Consider the following 21,005-nt stretch of genomic DNA (forward strand, 5'->3'; position numbering starts at 1 on the left):
ACATAGCTAGTATTATAAATAAGAGCTTAAACAGGCAGAAAGGGAAATACCTAGCATTTAGGTGTTGTTCTTGCTACAATATTTTGTGGTGCAAGGGATGGAACCCACTGCCTTGAGCGTGATAAGCAAGTAATCTACATGGATTGACACCCCACTCCAAGATGTTATTCAGTGTTAATTCTGCTCAGTTATTCCTTGATATGTACAAGCTACAACACCCTCCAGTAACCAGCAGAGGGTGACTGTCCTACAGGCCTGAGAATAACAAAAAACTCCTTCAGCTACAAAAGTGAGAGACATGGCCTGCAGCTGTCTACTGTGTGGAAGGCAGTCCCTGCAGACAGTTCTCCAAGGCCTACTCTACCCATTGATGTGCTCTCTTGGCTCTCAAGCCATAAAGAAACCCATATGATAAGTGCAACGGTAGAATGAGATAGTGGGAGCTTGAGGAGAGATGACAGACTGGGAAGCATGAAGACAGAAAGGAAGGGGCTGCTTTCATGTTGAGCCTTTGGGGGTCTTGTGTTTTATTGCCCAGAACCTAGTGTTGAGGGAAAAAAATCCTACTACTTCCTTTTAAATTTTTAGTAGTGAGCTTGGTTGGATTGATAAAGAACACAAACATTCAACTTTTATTAAAGCTATTCATAAACTCAGCCTTTCATAAGATAAGTGACCTAAGCAACAAGCTTTTATACTTTGCAGACAAAGATAATAAATTTGTGAAGGAATGACAAGACAAATGGGTCACTGGACCTGGATAAATTCTAGGATTATCATTAAGAGATGTACGGGTAGGAAAGTAAAAATTGGTAAAGAAAATATTTACTACAATGAATTAATTTACTTGTTTTATCACAGCCCCATTTCTTGGTCTCTGGTGATTAAGGTTATTTTCCTGTCTTTGTATGCAAAGAATATCCCTTCAGAAAATCTTCCAAAAGACTCCTGCAGTCACACTTCAAGTGATTTTTACTAATATTCCAATTTGTCAAAATTTGAGACAGCACATTCTCAGCTCCCTCATCACTACATATCATCACACCCCATCACAGTAGGCACCAGAATAGATGGATGAGTAGGCAGTCAGTGACCATACTGAGGAAGGGCTCCACCTCTACATTTGTACTTACGAGATACACATTTGGCCAGAAGAGGATTCCAGCTGCCATCAGACTGGCACTGGCTTTGAGAACTGCCTTCTAGAGTATACCCATCCTCACATTCCAAGGTTACATTCTCTCCATAGTAATATTCTTTTTTCATTTCCAACCCCTTCTGGAATCCACTCATATCCTGAGGGAGATGACATATCACTCCTACAATTAGAAAAATCACAAGGAAATTAGTATGTTGTGGTTAATTAAAATTGCTATTACAGAGACATCTGTAACCCCAGATTTCACCCTCTACAAAATGGGATATATTTTCAATAAATAATTACTGTCACCCTCACAATCTTATTCTTAAATTTTCTGACTTTTATTTGTATACAGTGAAGGAACATGGGACACTTTGATTATCAACTATATAGCTGGAAATTTTTAGAAAGCTATGTCAGGACAACCATGTTTTAGCCCTTGGTCCATGTTGGCCACACCTAATTTAAAAAATTACAGTTTCATGCTAACTCTCTTGTTATATAACATATACTGGTATTTTTTGCTGTGGAGTAAAAGTAAATGCTTCTAGCCTACTTTCATATATAGAACAAAGAAATTAGTAACTTGTGATTCTAATTTTACATACTATCTAATTTCTTTTATTTCACTTAATTCATCCTTTAAATTGCTTTATTTTTCTTTCCAGCCATAAACATCTTCCTCAACTTCAAGCAAAGCCTCCTTTTCTGTTGTAATTGTCTCATGATTTGTAAAGTGTTATTTCTAGAAGTATTTTTTTTTCTATATCAGAGGATTTTGATTGACCTATTAAAGTAGCCTTCTGACCCTCTTCAAAACAGAATCTCTGAGTCCGTGGAAATGAACTAAGAAATATCTTTTTAGCAACATTTCAGTAAGTTTGCTACTATGATAATGGCACAGAGGATAAACTGGCTGGGTGGGACTCTGCCTTGAAATTACCATTTCTACCATGCCTGGGCCTAACTTTGCTCTGTCCCAGGCTGACCCAGAATCTGCCTGCTTTTGAAGGCATAAACAAAAAACTTAGCTGGGTGAGATCTTCTGTGATCACCACCCCTAATCTCTTTATCTTCTTCTTAGTATTTTTCTGACAAGTTGGCTTCTAGCGCAGCTACCTCTGCCCCTTTAGATCTGTGAAGCTCCTTATACAATTCATATTGCATCCTTATGTTTGAGAATCATAGTTGAGAAACTAATCCATAGTTGAGAAATTATATGTTTTCAAACTCATATTTTCAGATTTCTTTCCCATAGCTTTAAGGGCTATCCAGAAGGTCTCAGCATTTACCATTTTGCTAAAGATATAAGACACAATGTTTTTTAACTCAGGGAGTGAGGATATATGTGAATCTTAAAACAATTACATTAAGTTGCAAAATGAGGAAAACTCCCTCTCTCTCTGTCTCTCTCTCTCACACATATAGGCACACACACACACACACACACACACACACACGGATACACACACACATACACCCAAACAAACAAATACAACAACAACAACAACAAAAACAATAACAATCCAAAACCTCATTTCAAGTAAATTCTCTCTGTCCCTTAGACTTCTCCAGTTAAAAATGTGGTACTGGTCTACAATAAATTTCCTTTGAGGACTCATCCTTGACTAATACATTGTGCTGTGATATTTAGACTAGGCTGATTAAATTTATGTTGATTCCCAGCCTCGTGCTATATGACTATTTGGGCAGCCTTTTGACTATTATGGGCAGAAGCATGAAAACTACAATTTCTTTGCTCTAAGGAAGTGGTTCCCAACCTTCCTAATGGCTGTGACACCCTAATACAGATCCTCATGCTGTGATGACCCCCAGGCATAAAATTATCTTGGTTGCTACTTTGAAACTGTAATTTTGCTACTGTTATTGAATTGTAATGTAAATATTGTTAGAGATAGAGGTTTGCCAAAGTGGTTTCAACCCACAGGTTAAGAAATAAAGCTCTAGGGCCTGGAAGAATATATATCAAACTAAAGGACAAGAGATATGATAGACACCTTTATGTATCCAGGAACAGCTTCAGTTGAGACAGTCTTGATGACTCTCAAGTGAGCAGTAGCACTCAGATTCTAGCAACAGCAATGACCAGGAAGGACTGGCTCTATTCTGGAAGTATACCAGAGTCTGGCTGACAGACAGTGACAGTGTCAAACAGGGCAGAGTCAGCTGCATCAGCTCTATTTCTATAGTAACAGTAGTTCCCTAATCTTTAGCAACAACACTTTCCTCCTTTTATTCTTTCTGACCTTCTAACATCTTTATAACTCATTTTCTATAGGAAAGCCTTTGTTCTTTGAAAAATCTGGCAGACAGGCAGACTTAGATTCTAATCATTGCTCTGCAATTTCTATCATCTTGGAAAATTATCTAACCTCTAAGCCTCAATATGGAAAAAATAGTAACTACCCCATAGCTTTGTTTTATAAATTAAATATGCATACATTAAATATAACTGCCCATGGATCACTCATTTCATATTAGTAAATATTATGCATATGAACAATTGATGGAAGCTGGAGATCGCAATGCATGAAAAGAACTTCAGTGTGTGATAATTCCCAGGATGTATCACATTCTTTGCTCGCATTTAGCTCTGCTTCTCAATTTGAATGGATGTGCTTATAAGGTTGTTTGAACACCCACCCACACAAACATATATCCATTCTTGATTTCATATTCCCTTCCAAGAAAATTTATTCATTCAACCTGTTCACTGTATTCCTGCATCCAGAACCAACCCTGTCCCTAGTCCTCCAATACCTCATGGAATTGCAGACTTCGAAGCTCAGGTCAGACTTACCCTTGAAGCAGCTTGGTAACTTTGGCTCCCATTTGTTTAGGGACTGACAACGCACACTGCTCGTTCCTTTCATGATAAATCCAGGGTTACATTTAAACTCCACAATATCCCTTAAGGAAAACAAGCTTCTGTTCTCAGACAGCATGACTGCATTTTCAACATAGGGAGGAGGAGTACATTTGTTGAGTCCAATGCACTGAGGAGGAGGGCCACTCCAGACTCCAATTTCATCATCATTGCTGGTACAGTATAAGGAGGGCTCACCCACCAGGTTAAAGAGCGCCTTCCCTCTCTCATCAGTGTTGCAGCGGTAGGTAACCACCATTCCATAATGAAAGTCTTCTCTGGTTGAACTGAAGAAATCTCCATTGGGAATGCCTGGGGGTATCTCACAAGGAATCCCTGGGCAAAGAAAAGAGATTAAACCTAATGAATCACTGAACTAAAAATACTTGCACTCCTTATTTGCTTTTAATATTTACTGACTTGTAGGTGAATTTTTAAATGTTGCCATTTAGATGCATACAATAACATGTGCTCTGACTTTCCTATTTATGCAGTTGACCTTTTCATTTGAAATAACTCTTTGGTCATATTAGAGAGTTTATATTAGCTTTCTTGCCTAAAATTTCAAAATTTGTTGTTAACTGAAAGGAAGTTTTTAAAAAATAATATTCACTAAGAAAAAATAAGAGGCAAACAAACAAATGGATAGAATTTAAATATGCCTGCAAATATGAGAATATTGGTGAAACTGTAGATTACTCTGTATTAAGCATTTTGAAAATGTAATGCATAAGTAAAAATATAGACCATTAATATTCATGCAAAATATGTAAAGCTAAATTTGACAAATAACTCTTTTTTGTAGTCTTTGTTTATTTCCTTTTTTAAAATATTTTTATTAGGTATTTTCCTCATTTACATTTCCAATGCTATCCCAAAAGTCCCCCATACCCTCCCCACCCACTCCCACTTTTTGGCCCTGGCGTTCCCCTGTACTGGGGCATATAAAGTTTGCAAGTCCAATGGGCCTCTCTTTCCAGAGATGGCCGACTAGGCCATCTTTTGATACATATGCAACTAGAGTCAAGAGCTCTGGGGTACTGGTTAGTTCATAATGTTGTTCCACCTATAGGGTTGCAGACAAATAACTCTTAAGAATACAAGAAAACCCCACAAATTCTGTCAATTTTCAAGTAACACATAATTCTAAATATAATTTCAAGTACTTTGAGACATGTAAAGGACTGAAACCTCAACCTTACCGTATGATGATTTTTACGAACTAGTTTACAAAAAACCCTAACTATTCTTAAAGTCAAAGTGATTCGAACTGGGCTACTTCCAGTTCCTTGGGGAAGAGGGAGTCAAACCAGTAGTAGGGAATGAAGAATATATTGAGTTTGTGGTGGTCTTATCAAATCAAAGAATAAAAACTGGAGTCCAGGGCCTCCTAAATAAGGAAGTTCTGCTGATACCTTGTAAAGAACTGTACTCTTAGAATCAACGATGACTGACACCTACTATCTCAAGGGTTGGAAACCTTCAAGTACTGTAGATGGCCAAGAAAAATTAAAGTTTCTGACATTGAATCAAAATAGTGTCATCTGGCCAGTGTCCTGGAGCCTCACAGAAAAAAGAAAACTATTATCTGCAGAGTGTGGGTTATTGCTGTGTTTTAAATATAGAAATATAGGTAATGTTCCCATAACAACAATGTACCAAAGGCTTGGTCTACTGAGTGGCAAGACAGTAACAGAGCTTTTAAGAGGAGTGGCCTGGTGACTAACAGATAAAACATTTTTGGGATATATTAATTTAACACAGCCCTGGATTTTACTAATAAAAGGCTAAGAATACCACCAGACAGCATCTGAGGTCTATAGAAGTTTCTCTGCTTTGCTTCAAGCCCACCTACTTATTTTTACCAATGTATTTTAAAAGTGCCTTGATTATGACTTTCCTTATTTTTTTTAATATGGAAACTTTGTGAGAGAAATTTCCTGAAAAGAAGCTGTATATAATGCAGAGACTGATTGATTAGAGTTCCAGTCTGAAGAAATTGGGATGTTGTAGGTCCAGAGGCTAGCCCCCAAGAACAACCAACCATTCCTTCCCTACTAACATCTTGTAACTAGTAGATAGAAGCTTTTTGGAATCTATTAACTTAGTACTCCATTAGCTTCTGCCAACCCAAAAGCTAAGACTGTTATCAGATATCATCTTAGGTCAACAGAAAAGCTTTTTCCATCTCATTTTAACTGCCTGTCTAATATATCCAATAATTTACTTTAAGTTTTTCCTTGATTTAATACTTCCTTGTTCTAGAAAAATACAAAACTTCATGAAACTGCTTCCATATTGAAACATGGAATTTGGCAAAATCTAAATCTCTTTCACTGGGCCATAGTCAGTTAAAAATAGCTCCCGAATAAACTATCTCTTGTTCCTTTAAAATAAGATCTGTAGCTTTTGCATTGACCACTTCATCAAATGTTGCCATATTAGATCATGGAATTTGGGGCAACCTAAATCTGTGCTTCCCAGTCATGGTCATCGTGTCTGGCTCCAAAATAAATTTTCTTTTCTGCTTTAAGGTCAGAGTTATTATATATATTGTGCTAACAGGAGCATAACTTCTACCCCATTTTTCCTAAGCCCAAGCTTGAATAAAATGATCTCCAGTAATCTGTCTCCTGGGTTGTTTGGCTTTTTGTTTTTGTTTTTAAACAAGCAGTGGTGTTAGCAGGAATGATGGTATAGAGGAATGACATATACTCAGGTGGAATGACATATACACAGAGGGACTGGAGGGATAAAAGTATGTGAAACACTGAAGAATAACTAAGAACTCTCTAAGTCTGACAAAAGATATCACAGAATTGTAGATTCAAAAAGCAATCTTTTGTATTTAATAGATCTAGAACTTTCATTGTTGAAGCATTTTCTCCTTTGGTTCCTTTCAGTTATTGTCTTTGTTTCATGGCTGCTATAAAGGATGGTAGAATTAGATTTTATATCTTTGTGATGTGTCTAGATGAAGAATTATTTGAATGTTGTTCAAGTTTATATGGCTTTTTAAATCTACTACTGAATGTCTGTAGATGAAATGAAGTGAATGGCAAAGTGTCTAGCACTAGGCTGCTATCTAAGAATTATTTGAACACAAGCATTAGATACCTAGATACCTAGAGTAGTCTGATAAATGGGAAGGCTACTGAATGGCTAAGGAACAATTTCACATCTGCAGTATAAACAGACATACTGAAAAAGATCTTTTGTGCCCTCAGTGGGAAAGCGTTGAATAGAAAATGACAGCATAAGAGTTGATCACACTTTTTACAGTAATGCATAACTTAGAGCTTAAAAATTATTTACTTCTAAAATTTTGTATCTAAGATTTTTTTGGACTGGTTGATCATGGTTAACTTAAACCACAGAAAAGTAAAAGAGTAGCCAAGTAGGACTGCTATATTCAAAATAGATGCCGAGGCAGCATAATTGATTGCAGGATAAATACAAACAATTTTTTTCTATAAAAATAATAACATCTCTTGTGAAGCATGAAGAAGTAACATAAAAAAAGATAATAGCAGGAAGCTATAGAGTCACACAGTTGGTGTTGTTTGTATTGGGAACAGTGGAAAAGTACAGTTTGTATTAGATTGTGGTAAACAAGGGCAGTTATTGTCTTTATAACAGACAGAATTTAGCAGTGCTAGCTGTGATGACACATGACAGTAAGATACGTTGGAGAGGTGGAGTAAAGATGACCAATTAGTCTGAAGCTAGCCTAGGCTACACCTTTCAATAGCTATATCAGTTTAGAAATAAAAAAAAAAAAAAAAAACCCTTAATGCTTTCTTATTTGTTCAAGGGTAGTACACTGAATTAAATATGTAAGATTTTAGCTGTTGTGGGTTTGATTATAGAAACTAATATATTATTCTCTAACATGAAAAAACAACAACAATACAGAGAAGATAATGTGACGAGGAGACAGAGTTGTTATAAACCATAAAAGTAGAAGAAAAACAGATTCTCTCTCTTGGCTTTCAGAAGACCCAAGCATATTACTGATATCTTGACGAGCATTTTGGCCATCAAATTAAAAGATAATAAATTCCTCTTCTTTAAGCTACCAAGCCTGCAATAACTTGTTATATGAACCTTAGAGAATGTACTCCCATCAGTAAGAAAAAAATAGAGGAAAACAAAAATGTATTCTAAATCATTTTCCTAAATCACATTTATAGAAAATTACATAAAACCACTATCCATTCTTTTTAACAACATTATAATACTTTATCAAAATTGTCCCTATTCTGAACTATAAAATATGACTCAATATGTTTCAAAGTAAACTAGGAAAAAATAATAAACTGGAAAATCCCCCAATGTTTAGAAATTAAGTATCATACTTATAATTAGTCTGTTAGAAAACTTTTGTGCAGAGTAGTAATAGACAAATAACTGTTTGGAAAGTAAATAAAACAGTCTGAACCAAATTTATAGGTTTAAATGTACATTACAAAAAATAAAAGTTTAAAACAAATTATCTTATCAGCCATGTCATTAATTTAGGAGTGGAGAAGTACATAAAGCTGAGGCAAAAGAAAATGAAAGGAAGCAAATAATATAGTAAGAATGAAAATTAAAAATTGACATACACTATGTAAAACTCAACAAAGTTAAAGATTGTTTTTGAAGAGCTTAACAGAATTGATAAATCTCCAGCAAAACTGACCAAGTTATAACCAATATCTCAACTTTGTATCACTATAGACTCTATAGACATCAAAATGATAGTGAGTAGATACAATGATAAATATAATGCTGATAACTAAGAAAACATAAAAAGAAATGAGTAAATGCCTTGAAAAACAAAACTTATCCCAAGTTAGTTCAGTAAGACATTAAGTAAAATATGCTTTTTTTTAGTTATTATGAAAATAAAATCAGCAATTAAAAATGTAATAACCATAACAACTCCCCCTCACTCAAATCTAGACTACTCCGTTACGGAACCCACTGAAACATGTAAGCAAAAATAGCATTATTATTAAACAAATTATTCTAGGGAACAGGAAATAATAATGTCAAGAACATATGAGGCCAACATAATCTTGATGCCTAAACTAAACAATGATACTAAAAGAAAAAAACCTAGTATTTCTTGGAACAGAGATGCAAATATACTAAGCAAAATTAGAAAATTGAATTCAGCAATATTTAAACAGGGTAATACAATGATCAAAATGGGGTTTCACAAATTGATTTTCAAATATTAAAACAACTTTATAATGCTAAGATTAAAAAGATTAGCAATCAAGCCAGGCATGGTGGTGCACGCCTTTAATCCCAGCACTCGGGAGGCAGAGGCAGGCGGATTTCTGAGTTCAAGGCCAGCCTGGTTTACAAAGTGAGTTCCAGGACAGCCAGGGCTACAGAGAGAAACCCTGTCTCGGAAAACCAAAAAAAAAAAAAAAAAATATATATATATATATATATATATATATATATATCACAATCACACATATATCTGCATACAAATATAGAAGATAATATATAACACATCAGAAGCAAGATAGGCTTATTTTACAAATTTAGTTAGTTGGCCTTTAAAAGTCAATGTAACATATAAAAGAAAAAAAGATATGATTATTTCATATGTGTAGAATTAGAATTAAAATGCATAATAAGAGCAATTCTTTCAGCAAATTATAATTTTCTTAATCAAAAAATATAATTTTTATCTGATCATTTATCTGTTAAAGAGTTATTTTTGACTCAGACTTGGAAGCAGAAAACAAGGACAGCCTATGTCTTTTGGCAATTTGTTTCTGACGTTTTTCTTCGGCATTTGCTTTGGCCCTAGGCCTCTCACCTTCATTGTTTAGGAACTTTTGGACAGTGTATCAGATATCATCATCTGCTTTAGAGACTGAAAGTTTACAGATTCTGCTAGCTCTTTTGATCACAAGCACAGAGACACAGTTTTATCTGTCAGTCCACAAATATCCTTCTCTCCATTTTTATACAATAACCAAGTTGAGAACACTCAGAGTGGCCTTCCTAACCCAAACAGACTTGCACCTTTTCTTTCCAGTTCTCCTTGGTCTATAACAAGAATGCTCCAGTCACACCACCTTTGTCCTTCTGGCACTGATTTGGACTACAGAACCCTTTCACTCTTCACCAGATCAGCAGCAGCTCCTCCTGTGGCCACTCACCTCTCATAGAAAAGTATAAAATTTGTGTTCACTGTCCAAAAGGAATGTACTCAGCTCAAATAATGTCTTATTTAAAAACCTGCAGTAAGTAAATGCTTTAAGATGACCTCTAAAGGTCTAATATTATCTCTTATAGTCAACATGTCCCAGAGGCTGTAACAAATATATACACTAAAGACTCAAGGAAGTAAACATTTCAAAACTTGGTCAAGTTGATAGATAGCAAGTTTATACAGAAAGTTTAAAATATTGTGCAAATTGTTGGGTACAAGGCCAAAATTTACATGTCTATATCTGTAATTGCAGGTTGATGTGTTTAATAGAAAACCTCTAGCATACATGAGACCCTGGGTTCAATCTCAGTCCTGCAAAAATTATATAATTCAAGCGAAAATTTAAAATACATGAATAAAAGTAACAGAAAAATTTCAACTTACACTCACAAATAGGTGCCTCAGTATCCCAATCAACACTTTGATCAATGATGACACATACAGCAGAGGAGGAACCAATGAGGCGGTATCTACACACAGAATAAAGAATATTAAGTAATCTGTAAATAATTGTCTGCTTAAATTGCTGATTCCCAGAATTACCATCTTAGAAGCTTCAGGATATTTTTTTTCTTGTCAACAAAAATCTTATATCCTCTTTTGGACTTTTTGATTTCCTTCTTCATTCCTTCCTAACTAAATGAGATTTATCTTTTTATTATCTTACTATACAATCTGCAGTAAATTACAGTTATTTCCTCCTATGACTTATAATTAAAGATATTATAAGCATCTTGAAGGTAAAGGAAATATTATGTGTATTTCTGTATATATACTAAGATGAATTCATTTATACTTTGTAAGCATTAATGTGAATACCTAGACAAGGGAATGCTTATCAGCAAGATTCAGCAAAGAAACTCAAGTCTGAACAGGAGTTGAACAAAGACTTCATACTTAAAACAGCATTACTGAATTCATGTTGACAATACTCAGTTAATGTGCTGCAAATTATCTAGTATATCATAAAATTAAAACAATTCATGATACATTTCCCAGCAACTGAACTCATACTTATTTTATTAGTTTCACACATACACATCATTTTCTACATACAACTGTAAATGGTGTGTTTTAAATTTAAATTCCACCTGCTCCTTTTGCTATGAGAAGGAGACTCTTGTTTTTTGAGACAGGGTTTCTCTGTGTAGCCCTGGCTGTCCTGGGACTTGTTCTATAGTCCAGTATGACTTCAAACTCAGAGATCCTGTCTCTGCCTCCCAAGTGCTAGGATTAAAAACTAGCATCACCATCACCTAGCAGGAAAAAAAAAAAAAAAGCTTTTACACAATTTTATACGTGTAGGCATGTATATTTCTCACCAGGTCAAGATCTACAAGACCCATTCCTTTCCAAGTTGCTTTGGTCATGGTGTTTCATCACAGCAAGAGTACTCCTAACACATGGTGGGAGGAGGTATAATATATAGTCTGAAAATTAATATTACTAATTATAATTGCTCTTTAAAAGACTTTATTTTCAGAGGACAGTTAGGCTAGGCTCCTGTCTGCAAGCATAACAGAGTATCATTAATAGTGTCAGGGACTGGTGTTTGTTAATGGGATGGGTCTTTACTTGGGCCAGTTATTTGGCCATTCCTTCAGTCTCTGCTTCATCTTTGTCCCCGCACTTCTTTTAGACAGGACAAATTTAGTGTTGAAAGTTTTGTGGGTGTGTTGGTGTCCTTAGTCCTACACTGGGGGTCCTGCCTCTCCAAGTTCCATGAATCCACTGCATCTAGGTTAAGGTCACCTGCATTGACTCCTGGGAGCCTCCTCCATCCCAGGTCTCTGAGACTTCCTAGAGATTCCCACACACACCCCTACCCTGGGCACATCCATTTGACTAATGTCCTTCTGATCAACAGGTAAAATTCTCTTTAGACTGTACAGATTCTTAACTTCCACCAATCCAAAGGCTAAGGATGTTTTAACATCTGAGTCCTATTATAGAGGTTGCTTTGCTATAGTTCATCTATCTGGTGTTTATACCAATGAGCCTTTAAATGTTTTAAGATTTTGTTGTTGTTGTTGTTGTTCTGTTATAAAAACTTCATTCAAACTGGCTTTGAATTCACAGAGCTATGTCTCCCTGTTTCCTGAGTGCTGTGGTTAAAGACATGCACCACCACCCTTGGTTCAAAGATGTATTTCTTCTTTTTAATTATGTGTATATGTGGGTTTGTGTATGTGCATGTAGTACCAGTGAAGGCCTGAGAGTGTTTCAGTTCCCTGGAGCTGAGTTGTTACAGGCAGATGTGGGTGCTAAGAACTGACCCCAGGTCCTCTGCAAGGGCAATATATACCCTTAACAGCTGAGCCATCTCAGCTTTGCCTATTTTAAAATTATCTGTCTTTTCACTGGAATTATAAGAATTCTATATTAGGGAAACATCTTTTTAAATTCTATGCTTTAGAGATATTTTTCTATTTGTGTTATTTCAAAAGTGTTCTTTGAAAAGCAAATGTTTTAAAGTTTTTGAACTTTCAAATACCATTTTTATTTGGATCTTGATAGGAACACAGATTTAGTTCATGTCCTATAGTTTAATTAACATTCAGAATTTCACTCTGTGTTGAGTAATGAGAACTAACATTAGCACATACTTATAGTGATGACTTCATGCCTGATATGTTCAAAGAGGGATTTCTGAGGTTGAATTGTATTCCCTAAATGATATGGTCATCCTGTAAACTCCTGTTCCCTGTCAATGTGACATCATTTGGAAATAGGGTCTTTATAGATGTAGTTAAGCTAAAATTAGGGTCTTTAGAATGGATCCTAACACAACATAACCAGTATCACTATGAAAAGAGAGAACACTGAATATAAATACATACAGAACAGAAAGAAAGTAATCATGTAGATGGACACCGAAATTAGAGTTATGCTCTACAGACATAGAAGGCCTGAAGCTCCCAGAAGCTGGAGGAGGCAAGAAAGATCCCACCACTAAAGACATCAAAGGGAACACAGTCCTAATAACACCTTATTTTGAACTTGTAGACTTAGAATCAAACTCTTAATAATGTTTCTTGTTTGAAAACACTCTGTGGTACTCATGTCAGCAACCTTGGTAAACTAATAAAAGCTGTGAATTTAAGGCCTGTTCTTCCTCAGAGGTCCCTGGGCTTTTCTTTCTTCTAGCAGCATCCACTCTGAATTTCAGAAGTCTGTGTACTTGGACTGCACTATCTCACCCAGTGAGTACCTCACTTTCTATGTTTCCATAGTTAAAGACATCCCCTAAAGGCTTATAGATTAAAGGCGTAGTCTCCCAGGCTATGATCTTATTGGGGTGTGGTAGAATCTTTAAGAGGTAGGCCTTAAGGGACAAAATTAGGACACCAGTGACAATGCCTTAGGAGAAGATATGGAGATCTTAGCCCTTTCTTGCCTCTCTTTTCTTTATGGCAACTATAAGGTGAATGGGCCTTCTTCACCATGTTCCTGCTGTAATGGACCAAAGCCAGAGAGTCAAGAGAACATGAACTAAAACTTCTGTAATTATGAGTGAAAATATAACTTTCCTTCTTTTAATTCATTACCCCAATTATTTTATCATAGTATTGGAAAGCTAACACATGTGTTATTTTGTTTATTCAACAGGGATAACAAATCTTTCCCACAAAGTCATGTTATATTTCTATTCATTTCAATCAAGAATCAAACAAGTATGTTCAAGCCTTTTAAGGACAGGTAACATTGTGATGGCACTGCTTTGCTGTAGAACACTTGTCTAGCATATTTAAAGTCTTAAGTTCAGCCTGTAGCACAAACACAACAAAACATAACACAAACAAAAACCAAATAAGGAAGTAATAGATTAGATGTCTTTCCTGAGATTTGACTAGAAAGTAGTAGTGCTATTCCAGAACTCTAGAATGAAGAGATGTTGTTGCCAACTCACCCTTTATTACAAGTATAATTAATACGGGATCCAAACTGAATGCCTGTGTGTACATGTACCAAGCCATTCTGAGGATCTAAAGGAGTTTTACATTGTTTTCCTATGAAAAAGAAACAGAATTTTGGAACCAAGTACAGTAAACTGAACTTTCCGTAGTTTATGAATTTCTAACCTGATTATAACTTACTGTAGAATATATACAATTGTAATATTTCAAAGTTTTTGCCACTTTGGGGAAATTCATCAGACACTAGCTTCCAAAAGAACTCTCATCCAAGTTTTTTCTTATTTTCACACAGTGGCTCCCTAAAACATGAAGCATTCTTCTAAGTATTCTAATTTACAGGCCTCATAGTCTGAAAACTTTTCATCTCTTAGTTTTGTTTTTTTTTTTTAAGATTTATTTATTTATTATATGTAAGTACACTGTAGCTGTCCTCAGATACTCCAGAAACGGGCATCAGGTTTTGTTACGGATGGTTGTGAGCCACCATGTGGTTGCTGGGATTTGAACTCGGGACCTTCAGGAGAGCAGTCGGCGCTCTTAACCACTGAGCCATCTTACCAGCCCTCATCTCTTAGTTATTAAGTACACTTTGTTTCAGAATCATTAGTTACTTAATGACACTTGTTCAAAGTTAGACACCCTAAGTGAAATATTCTGATGATATTTTCTCTTAATCATGCCCTGTGACAATCATTCTTATTAAATGTATTAACAATTGAGAAGACAGAATCACAGTTAAAACGACTTGACTGACAAGAATGATGATCCACATGTACTATATACCTTAGATAAGATTATTAATAATGAGTCATAATCTAATATCCAGACAAACTGAGGCCGACTCTATTTGGCACAAAGGAGCCTCTTAAGACTGCCGTTACTCACGTATACACTTATCTTCAGCACTCGTCCAGGTTGAGTCTTGTTGGCAGGTGATAGAGAACTGCCTCTTGATATATCCTGGCAGACATTCATACTTCAAAGATGTTCCAATGGGAAACATGGATTCATCAGTTGGATTTATAGGTTTGGCGGAAGGAAGCTGTGATGGGGCTGGGCACTCACCTGTTGAATGAGACACAGCAACATTACATTGGATAAAAGAACTTGCATCATCCCTCATCACTCTCAGTTCTCCAGCTAGCTACAATGGACCATGTATGATCCTCCTCTCTGGCACTCAGGAATGGATCAGTACTATGGTCAAGGGGGAAAAAAATAATATAATTTTAAAAATGAAACTGCATTTCATTTTGTTAATGTACTTTCCAATACATATTTTGATTTAACTTCTAGACTCAGTTATTTTCTTTTAAGTCTTAGCAGCATTAATTATGTGGCAGAGAGAGTCAAATAATATGTAACCAATAACTATATGTTGGAAAAAAATCATTTTCATTTAACTTTGGAAATACAATAAAAAACAAACAATGCAAAAGACTTCAAGGAAGTCTTTCTCTTAGAAAGTTCTGATTAAGGAGAAAGGAAAGGGAAATTAGAACTTTCATGGTGGGTAAAATAGGCACTCTATTTTGTTCTTAACCATCACTAAAATTTCATATGTAAATTCTACAGTCCTTTCTACTTGCAAATATTTCATTGCACCTAGAGGCTTCCTAGCTTTTCAATCTTACCTTGGAGTGGGAGTGGAAGGACCTTCCTTAAAGTGGAAACTCAAGGGAGTTGATGAGGATTTGGGGTGGGAGATAAAGTACACAGTCCCAAAACAAAACAGTTGTCAAGTGAAAACTGTATCCCTGGGCCTGTTTGTCTAGGCCTTCCGAGCAAGTGCATAGGTAATGTCTCAAGATAGAAATAAATTAAGGAGCTGGAATTGGGTTAGATATTTGACGGCACCTATTAAATACCAATACCAGGAAAGACATCAATATCTCCATTTCACAGATAAGGAAACACAAAAACATTAACTTTCCTCACAACCAAATTCTGGGATTAGAAATTGCATCTCTCAATATTCCTGCAACCCCCTGCTCCCACACCGTTTCTCTCACTACATTCAGCACAGAAAAGCACAGTGTACAGCTAATAAGGACCAGCAGCTGGGAGACCACGCGTTCCTGCCGGCTGCGTACGACCCAAGATCGGGGTAGAGGGCGCCCCACTCTCACCCATGGGAAAGGGGCGCTGGGCACCCACAGGCAACCCAGACCAGCGTTGGAGTCTGCGCAGAGCCTATTTACCGCGGGTTCCCGGTGAACCGTGCGTCCGTGCTTCCCCAGGCCTCCCCGCAGCTCACCCAAAGTAAATGGCAGCAAGAACAGCAGCAAGACCGCCAGCTTGACTCCTCCCCGGCCGAAGGCTACAAGGAGCCACACCGGATCCAGAGGCTCTGAACTCCGAGAAGAGATCTCCATTCCCCTCACACCGTTCTCAAACAACGTTTTACGGCAAATGGTGTAGAAAGCAGTCCCACCCAGAAATGGCGCTGGGTTCCGGAAAAGCTTCCTCTAGCTAGGCAAGGCGCGGTCTTATTTACTCCAAGCCCCTGGGATTTCTGTGGAATTGCCCTTGGGAGATTGATTCAGCAACGCAGAAACTGATTCAATACCTAGTAGGTCAGCTCCAGGAAGTTTTCCATTTGTAGGAACCTTCGACTCCAAAGAAAACAAGGCATTATGGGAACTCGGTTTGCATATAGCCCGGCCTTACTCCTTTTAAAAATCCGCAAGGGTGGAGCCTAACCCTAATCTGCAACAGTGAACTGACAGTTGCATACCCTGTCTAGTATACAGTAAGAACCTATTTCCTTATGATGAATTCGGATGTAACGTGCCGCTGGAAACAAAAAATGAAAGGTAAAAACCATAGCTCTCATCTTAAAAGGATTAGGAGTTTATTCTGAAGCCATTTTGAGTGATCATGACCGTGGAACAATGATATGGTCACCCCAAATTTCATGGAAGCAGTTTCATAAAGTTTTTGTGGTTTTACAGAGCAGAGAAAGTCACAAATTAAGGCAAGTTTAAAATATATTGTTGGGTACATACAAGAAGCAGGTAGTGGAAGCTTTTCTATAGGCTCAGGATGGCTCTAATGGCACTCGGCTTTTGGATTGGTAGAAGCTAGTTGCCTGATAAGTCAGTAGATTCTAAAAGGTTGTTTGTTTGTGGTTTTGTTTGTTTGTTTGTTTGTTTTTGTATCTATTGTATTATGATGTTAGTTCTGACTTAGCCCAAGATAAGGTAATTATTGGTATCTGGACCAGCAAAATTGCAATCTCTCCAGAGTACTGAAATTCTAATCAGCAAATAGTCTTTGCAGAAACAGTTAACTTTCAGGAATTTCTTTTCTCAGTCAGACGCAGTTTCTTTCCGGAAGATTTTGTTCACAACCATAATGTCAGTGCTATTCAGCCTAGACCAGGATAGTGCGGTAATGAATCAGGGAGCCAAGCCAGGCCTTGCCATCATCCAAGTGAGATTTGATGGCAGGTGAACAATTAATAAGGTTTCAGAAATGGAATAAACAGGATTTGCACTGAATTTTAATTCCTTTCTTAATACTAATGAGAGAGAGCCCTACTCAGAGGTTGGTGGTGGTGCTTCTGGAAATAACAAATATAAAGAGCCAAGTTTGGGGAATAGGATTAAGAACTCAAATATTCCAAGAGAGAAATAGGACATGTGAACAAACATGTCCACATTCTGTTTGCAGAACCTGTGATAGGTACTTTATACGGCAGGAAAAAAAAAATGGCTAATCAAATTAAATCAAGAACATTTAAGTGGGGAGGTAATCCTGTCTGTCAAAGTGGGCTTAATAATCCTAAGGAACCTTACAGGAACATAGTCCTAAATCAGAGAGAAAGAACAATGAGGACAGAGATCAAAGTTGCTGCCTCCAGAGAGCAAATGATAGCAGCCTCTAAAATGTGGAACGAATAAGCAGATTCTTCACCGGAGCTTTCAGATGGAACCAGTCCTACTAGCACTTTGGATTTAGAATTTAAGTTATTCTCGAAAAAGTATGGAAGAAGAAGTTATATTGCAGGTAAGTGTACTTTCTTACACCATATGCTATCAGAATACACTGCTATCCCCGCATTGTTTGGAGGTTACCTTTTAGCATCCACTTTCTTCCCTGAGTCCTTGATGGGTTTAGCTCCTGGCTGATATTTACTTCCAACAATGCTCCTCTTCTCTCACTCCTCATTGGCTTCAAAGATTACAGAAATTTTTTTCCACATGCTTGGCTTCACCTTTCCTTAAATTATCTTTGTCTATGATCTTGTCCTCCACTCTACTATGCCACCAAGGCTCATGAGAATATCCTGGAACTGTCATTATAACTGTGTCCTCTCCATGAGCTTAACTATCCCTCTTAACCACAAGTCCTACCCTTCTAGTTCACTCCCAGTGTCCTGATTCTCAAAATCTCCATTTCACACTGTCTGCAAACCCATAGACCTGCCACAACTGGTCTCTTGCTAGATTAGGTTTGTGCTCCATCGTTACAGTCACCATTTTATATACACCTTCACTTACAGTACTTATTGGACAGAACAACAAAAATTTCAATTCTCTATTATTTTGCCTCCATTACTATAACGCTGAGTGTGACTAGTGAAAAACAAAGAATTAGTGACAACTAGTCTTACTGTAAGGGTCTGTACTGACTGGTTTTGTGTGTCAACTTGACACAGGCTGGAGTTATCACAGAGAAAGGAGCTTCAGTTGGGGAAGTGCCTCCATGAGATCCAGCTGTGGGGCATTTTCTCAATTAGTGATCAAGGGGGAAGGCCCCTTGTGGATGGTACCATCTCTGGACTCGTAGTCTTGGGTTCTATAAGAGAGCAGGCTGAGCAAGCCAGGGGAAGCAAGCCAGTAAGTAACATCCCTCCATGGCCTCTGCATCAGCTCCTGCTTCCTGACCTGCTTGAGTTCCAGTCCTGACAACCTTTGGTGATTAACAGCAATGTGGAAAGGGTAAGCTGAATAAACCCTTTCGTCCCCAACTTACTTCTTGGTCATGATGTTTGTGCAGGAATAGAAACCCTGACTAAGGCAGGGTCCATGATTCTCTGAAGAATGATACTGTAGTCTGAAATAATATGTAAACGCAAAGAGTGTTTTATTTTGCAGAAGTTCAGCATGCTGGGGTCTACCATCTACAAAGATAGAGAGACCCCAAAGTGAGCTCCCAGGCCTGTTTTAAAGCACATTAGGGGAATTCCAGGGAGGGTTAGGTGACCTCTATCTTAATCTTGGCTCTATCTCTAAGGATACTCCAGAACCATTGCTGGGACCTGGAGGGGCTGGAAGCTGTTGCTAGAGAAGTCTGGAAACTTGCTGAGAAGTCTGGAAACTGCTGCTGACCCATTGTCCTTGCTTCAGGCCAGGTGGCAGGGCAGCTTCTGAGGCCTGGACTTGCCTGGATTTGCCCAGTTCTTGGAAACAGAGATTTAGGCCTCATCCCCTGAACTGCCAATCTGAAGCTTGTCATGGAATCAGCCTAGCCTTCCCATTAATTTAATGACAATTCATTTCATTTTGATCCTTGTTCTAGGATAACAACATATTAAGGGATAATCCTTCTGGTCAAAAAATTAAAATACCTGGCCTGTATAGATGACTAATATTCCAGTTGGACAAGATCAATCACCTGGCCAAGAGACCGCCTCTAGAAAGGTAGGCTCACATAAAGCCATGCTAAAGAGATAGTTAGAGTCAGAATGGCTAAGATCAAAAATTCAGGTGACAGCAGATGCTGGCGAGGATGTGGAGAAAGAGGAACACTCCTCCATTGTTGGTGGGATTGCAAGCTTGCACAACCACTCTGGAAATCAGTCTGGCGGTTCCTCAGAAAATTGGACATAGTACTACCGGAGGATCCAGCAATACCTCTCCTGGGCATATATCCAGAAGATGTCCCAACCGGTAAAAAGGACACATGCTCCACTATGTTCATAGCAGCCCTATTTATAATAGCCAGAAGCTGGAAAGAACCCAGATGTCCCTCAACAGAGGAATGGATACAGAAATTATGGTACATTTACACAATGGAGTACTACTCAGCTATTAAAAAGAATGAATTTATGAAATTCCTAGCCAAATGGATGGACCTGGAGGGCATCATCTTGAGTGAAGTAACACAATCACAAAAGAACTCACACAATGTATTCACTGATAAGTGGATATTAGCCCAAAACTTAGGATACCCAAGATATAAGATACAATTTGCTAAACGCATGAAACTCAAGAAGAATGAAGACCAAAGTGTGGACACTGTGCCCCTTCTTAGAATTGGGAACAAAACACCCAGGGAAGGAGTTACAGAGACAAAGTTCGTAGCTGTGATGAAAGGATGGATCATTTAGAGACTGCCTTATCCAGGGATCCATCCCATAATCAGCTTCTAAACGCTGACACCATTGCATACACTAGCAAGATTTTGCTGAAAGGACCCAAATATAGCTGTCTCTTGTGAGACGATGCAGGGGCCTAGCAAACACAGGAGTGGATGTTCACAGTCAGCTATTGGTTGTATCACAGGGCTCCCAATGGAGAAGCTAGAGAAAGTACCCAAGGAGCTAAAGGGATCTGCAACCCTATTGTTGGAACAACATGATGTACTAACCAGAACCCCGGAGCTCTTGTCTCTAGCTGCATATGTATCGAAAGATGACCTAGTCGGCCATCAATGGAAAGAGAGGCCCATTGGACTTGCAAACTTTATATGCCCCAATATAGGGGAATGCCAGGGCCAAAAGAATGGGAATGGGTGGGTAGGGAAGTGGGGGGCGCTATGGGGGACTTTTGGGATAGCATTGGAAATATAATTGAGGAAAATATGTAATAAAAATGTTAAAAATTAAAA

The 21,005-nt window shown here is 37.6% G+C and overlaps 1 protein-coding gene and 1 long non-coding RNA gene across 5 annotated transcripts in view; one reads left to right on the top strand and one right to left on the bottom strand.

Annotated features, from left to right (window-relative positions):
* The window catches only part of Cr1l (complement C3b/C4b receptor 1 like), a 34,798-nt gene extending 18,102 nt beyond the window's left edge, over positions 1-16,696 (bottom strand). For 3 of the 4 annotated variants that reach the window (XM_085844118.1, XM_085844105.1, XM_085844100.1), the window contains exons 1-6: positions 16,426-16,696; positions 15,054-15,233; positions 14,162-14,261; positions 10,636-10,721; positions 3,963-4,364; positions 1,134-1,319 (exon numbers count right to left, since the gene is read on the bottom strand). In XM_085844118.1, the coding sequence (XP_085700244.1) occupies positions 1,134-1,319; positions 3,963-4,364; positions 10,636-10,721; positions 14,162-14,261; positions 15,054-15,233; positions 16,426-16,543 (1,072 nt within the window). In that variant the 5' untranslated portion in view covers positions 16,544-16,696. Of the gene's footprint in view, positions 1-1,133; positions 1,320-3,962; positions 4,365-10,635; positions 10,722-14,161; positions 14,262-15,053; positions 15,234-16,297; positions 16,400-16,425 lie in introns of those variants that run through there. The other variant, XM_029477812.2, reaches the window with a different exon arrangement.
* Positions 16,697-16,699: 3 nt separating this feature from the next.
* Positions 16,700-20,121, top strand: LOC115031119 (uncharacterized). The gene is made up of 3 exons (XR_003836724.2): positions 16,700-16,984; positions 17,971-18,179; positions 19,410-20,121. It is a non-coding gene; the product is annotated as an uncharacterized LOC115031119 (long non-coding RNA).
* The last annotated feature ends 884 nt before the right edge of the window (positions 20,122-21,005 follow it).

This window comes from Mus caroli, unplaced genomic scaffold (genome assembly GCF_978045245.1).
Source record: "Mus caroli unplaced genomic scaffold, Mus_caroli_1 scaffold_1, whole genome shotgun sequence".
Classification (NCBI taxonomy): Eukaryota; Metazoa; Chordata; class Mammalia; order Rodentia; family Muridae; genus Mus; species Mus caroli.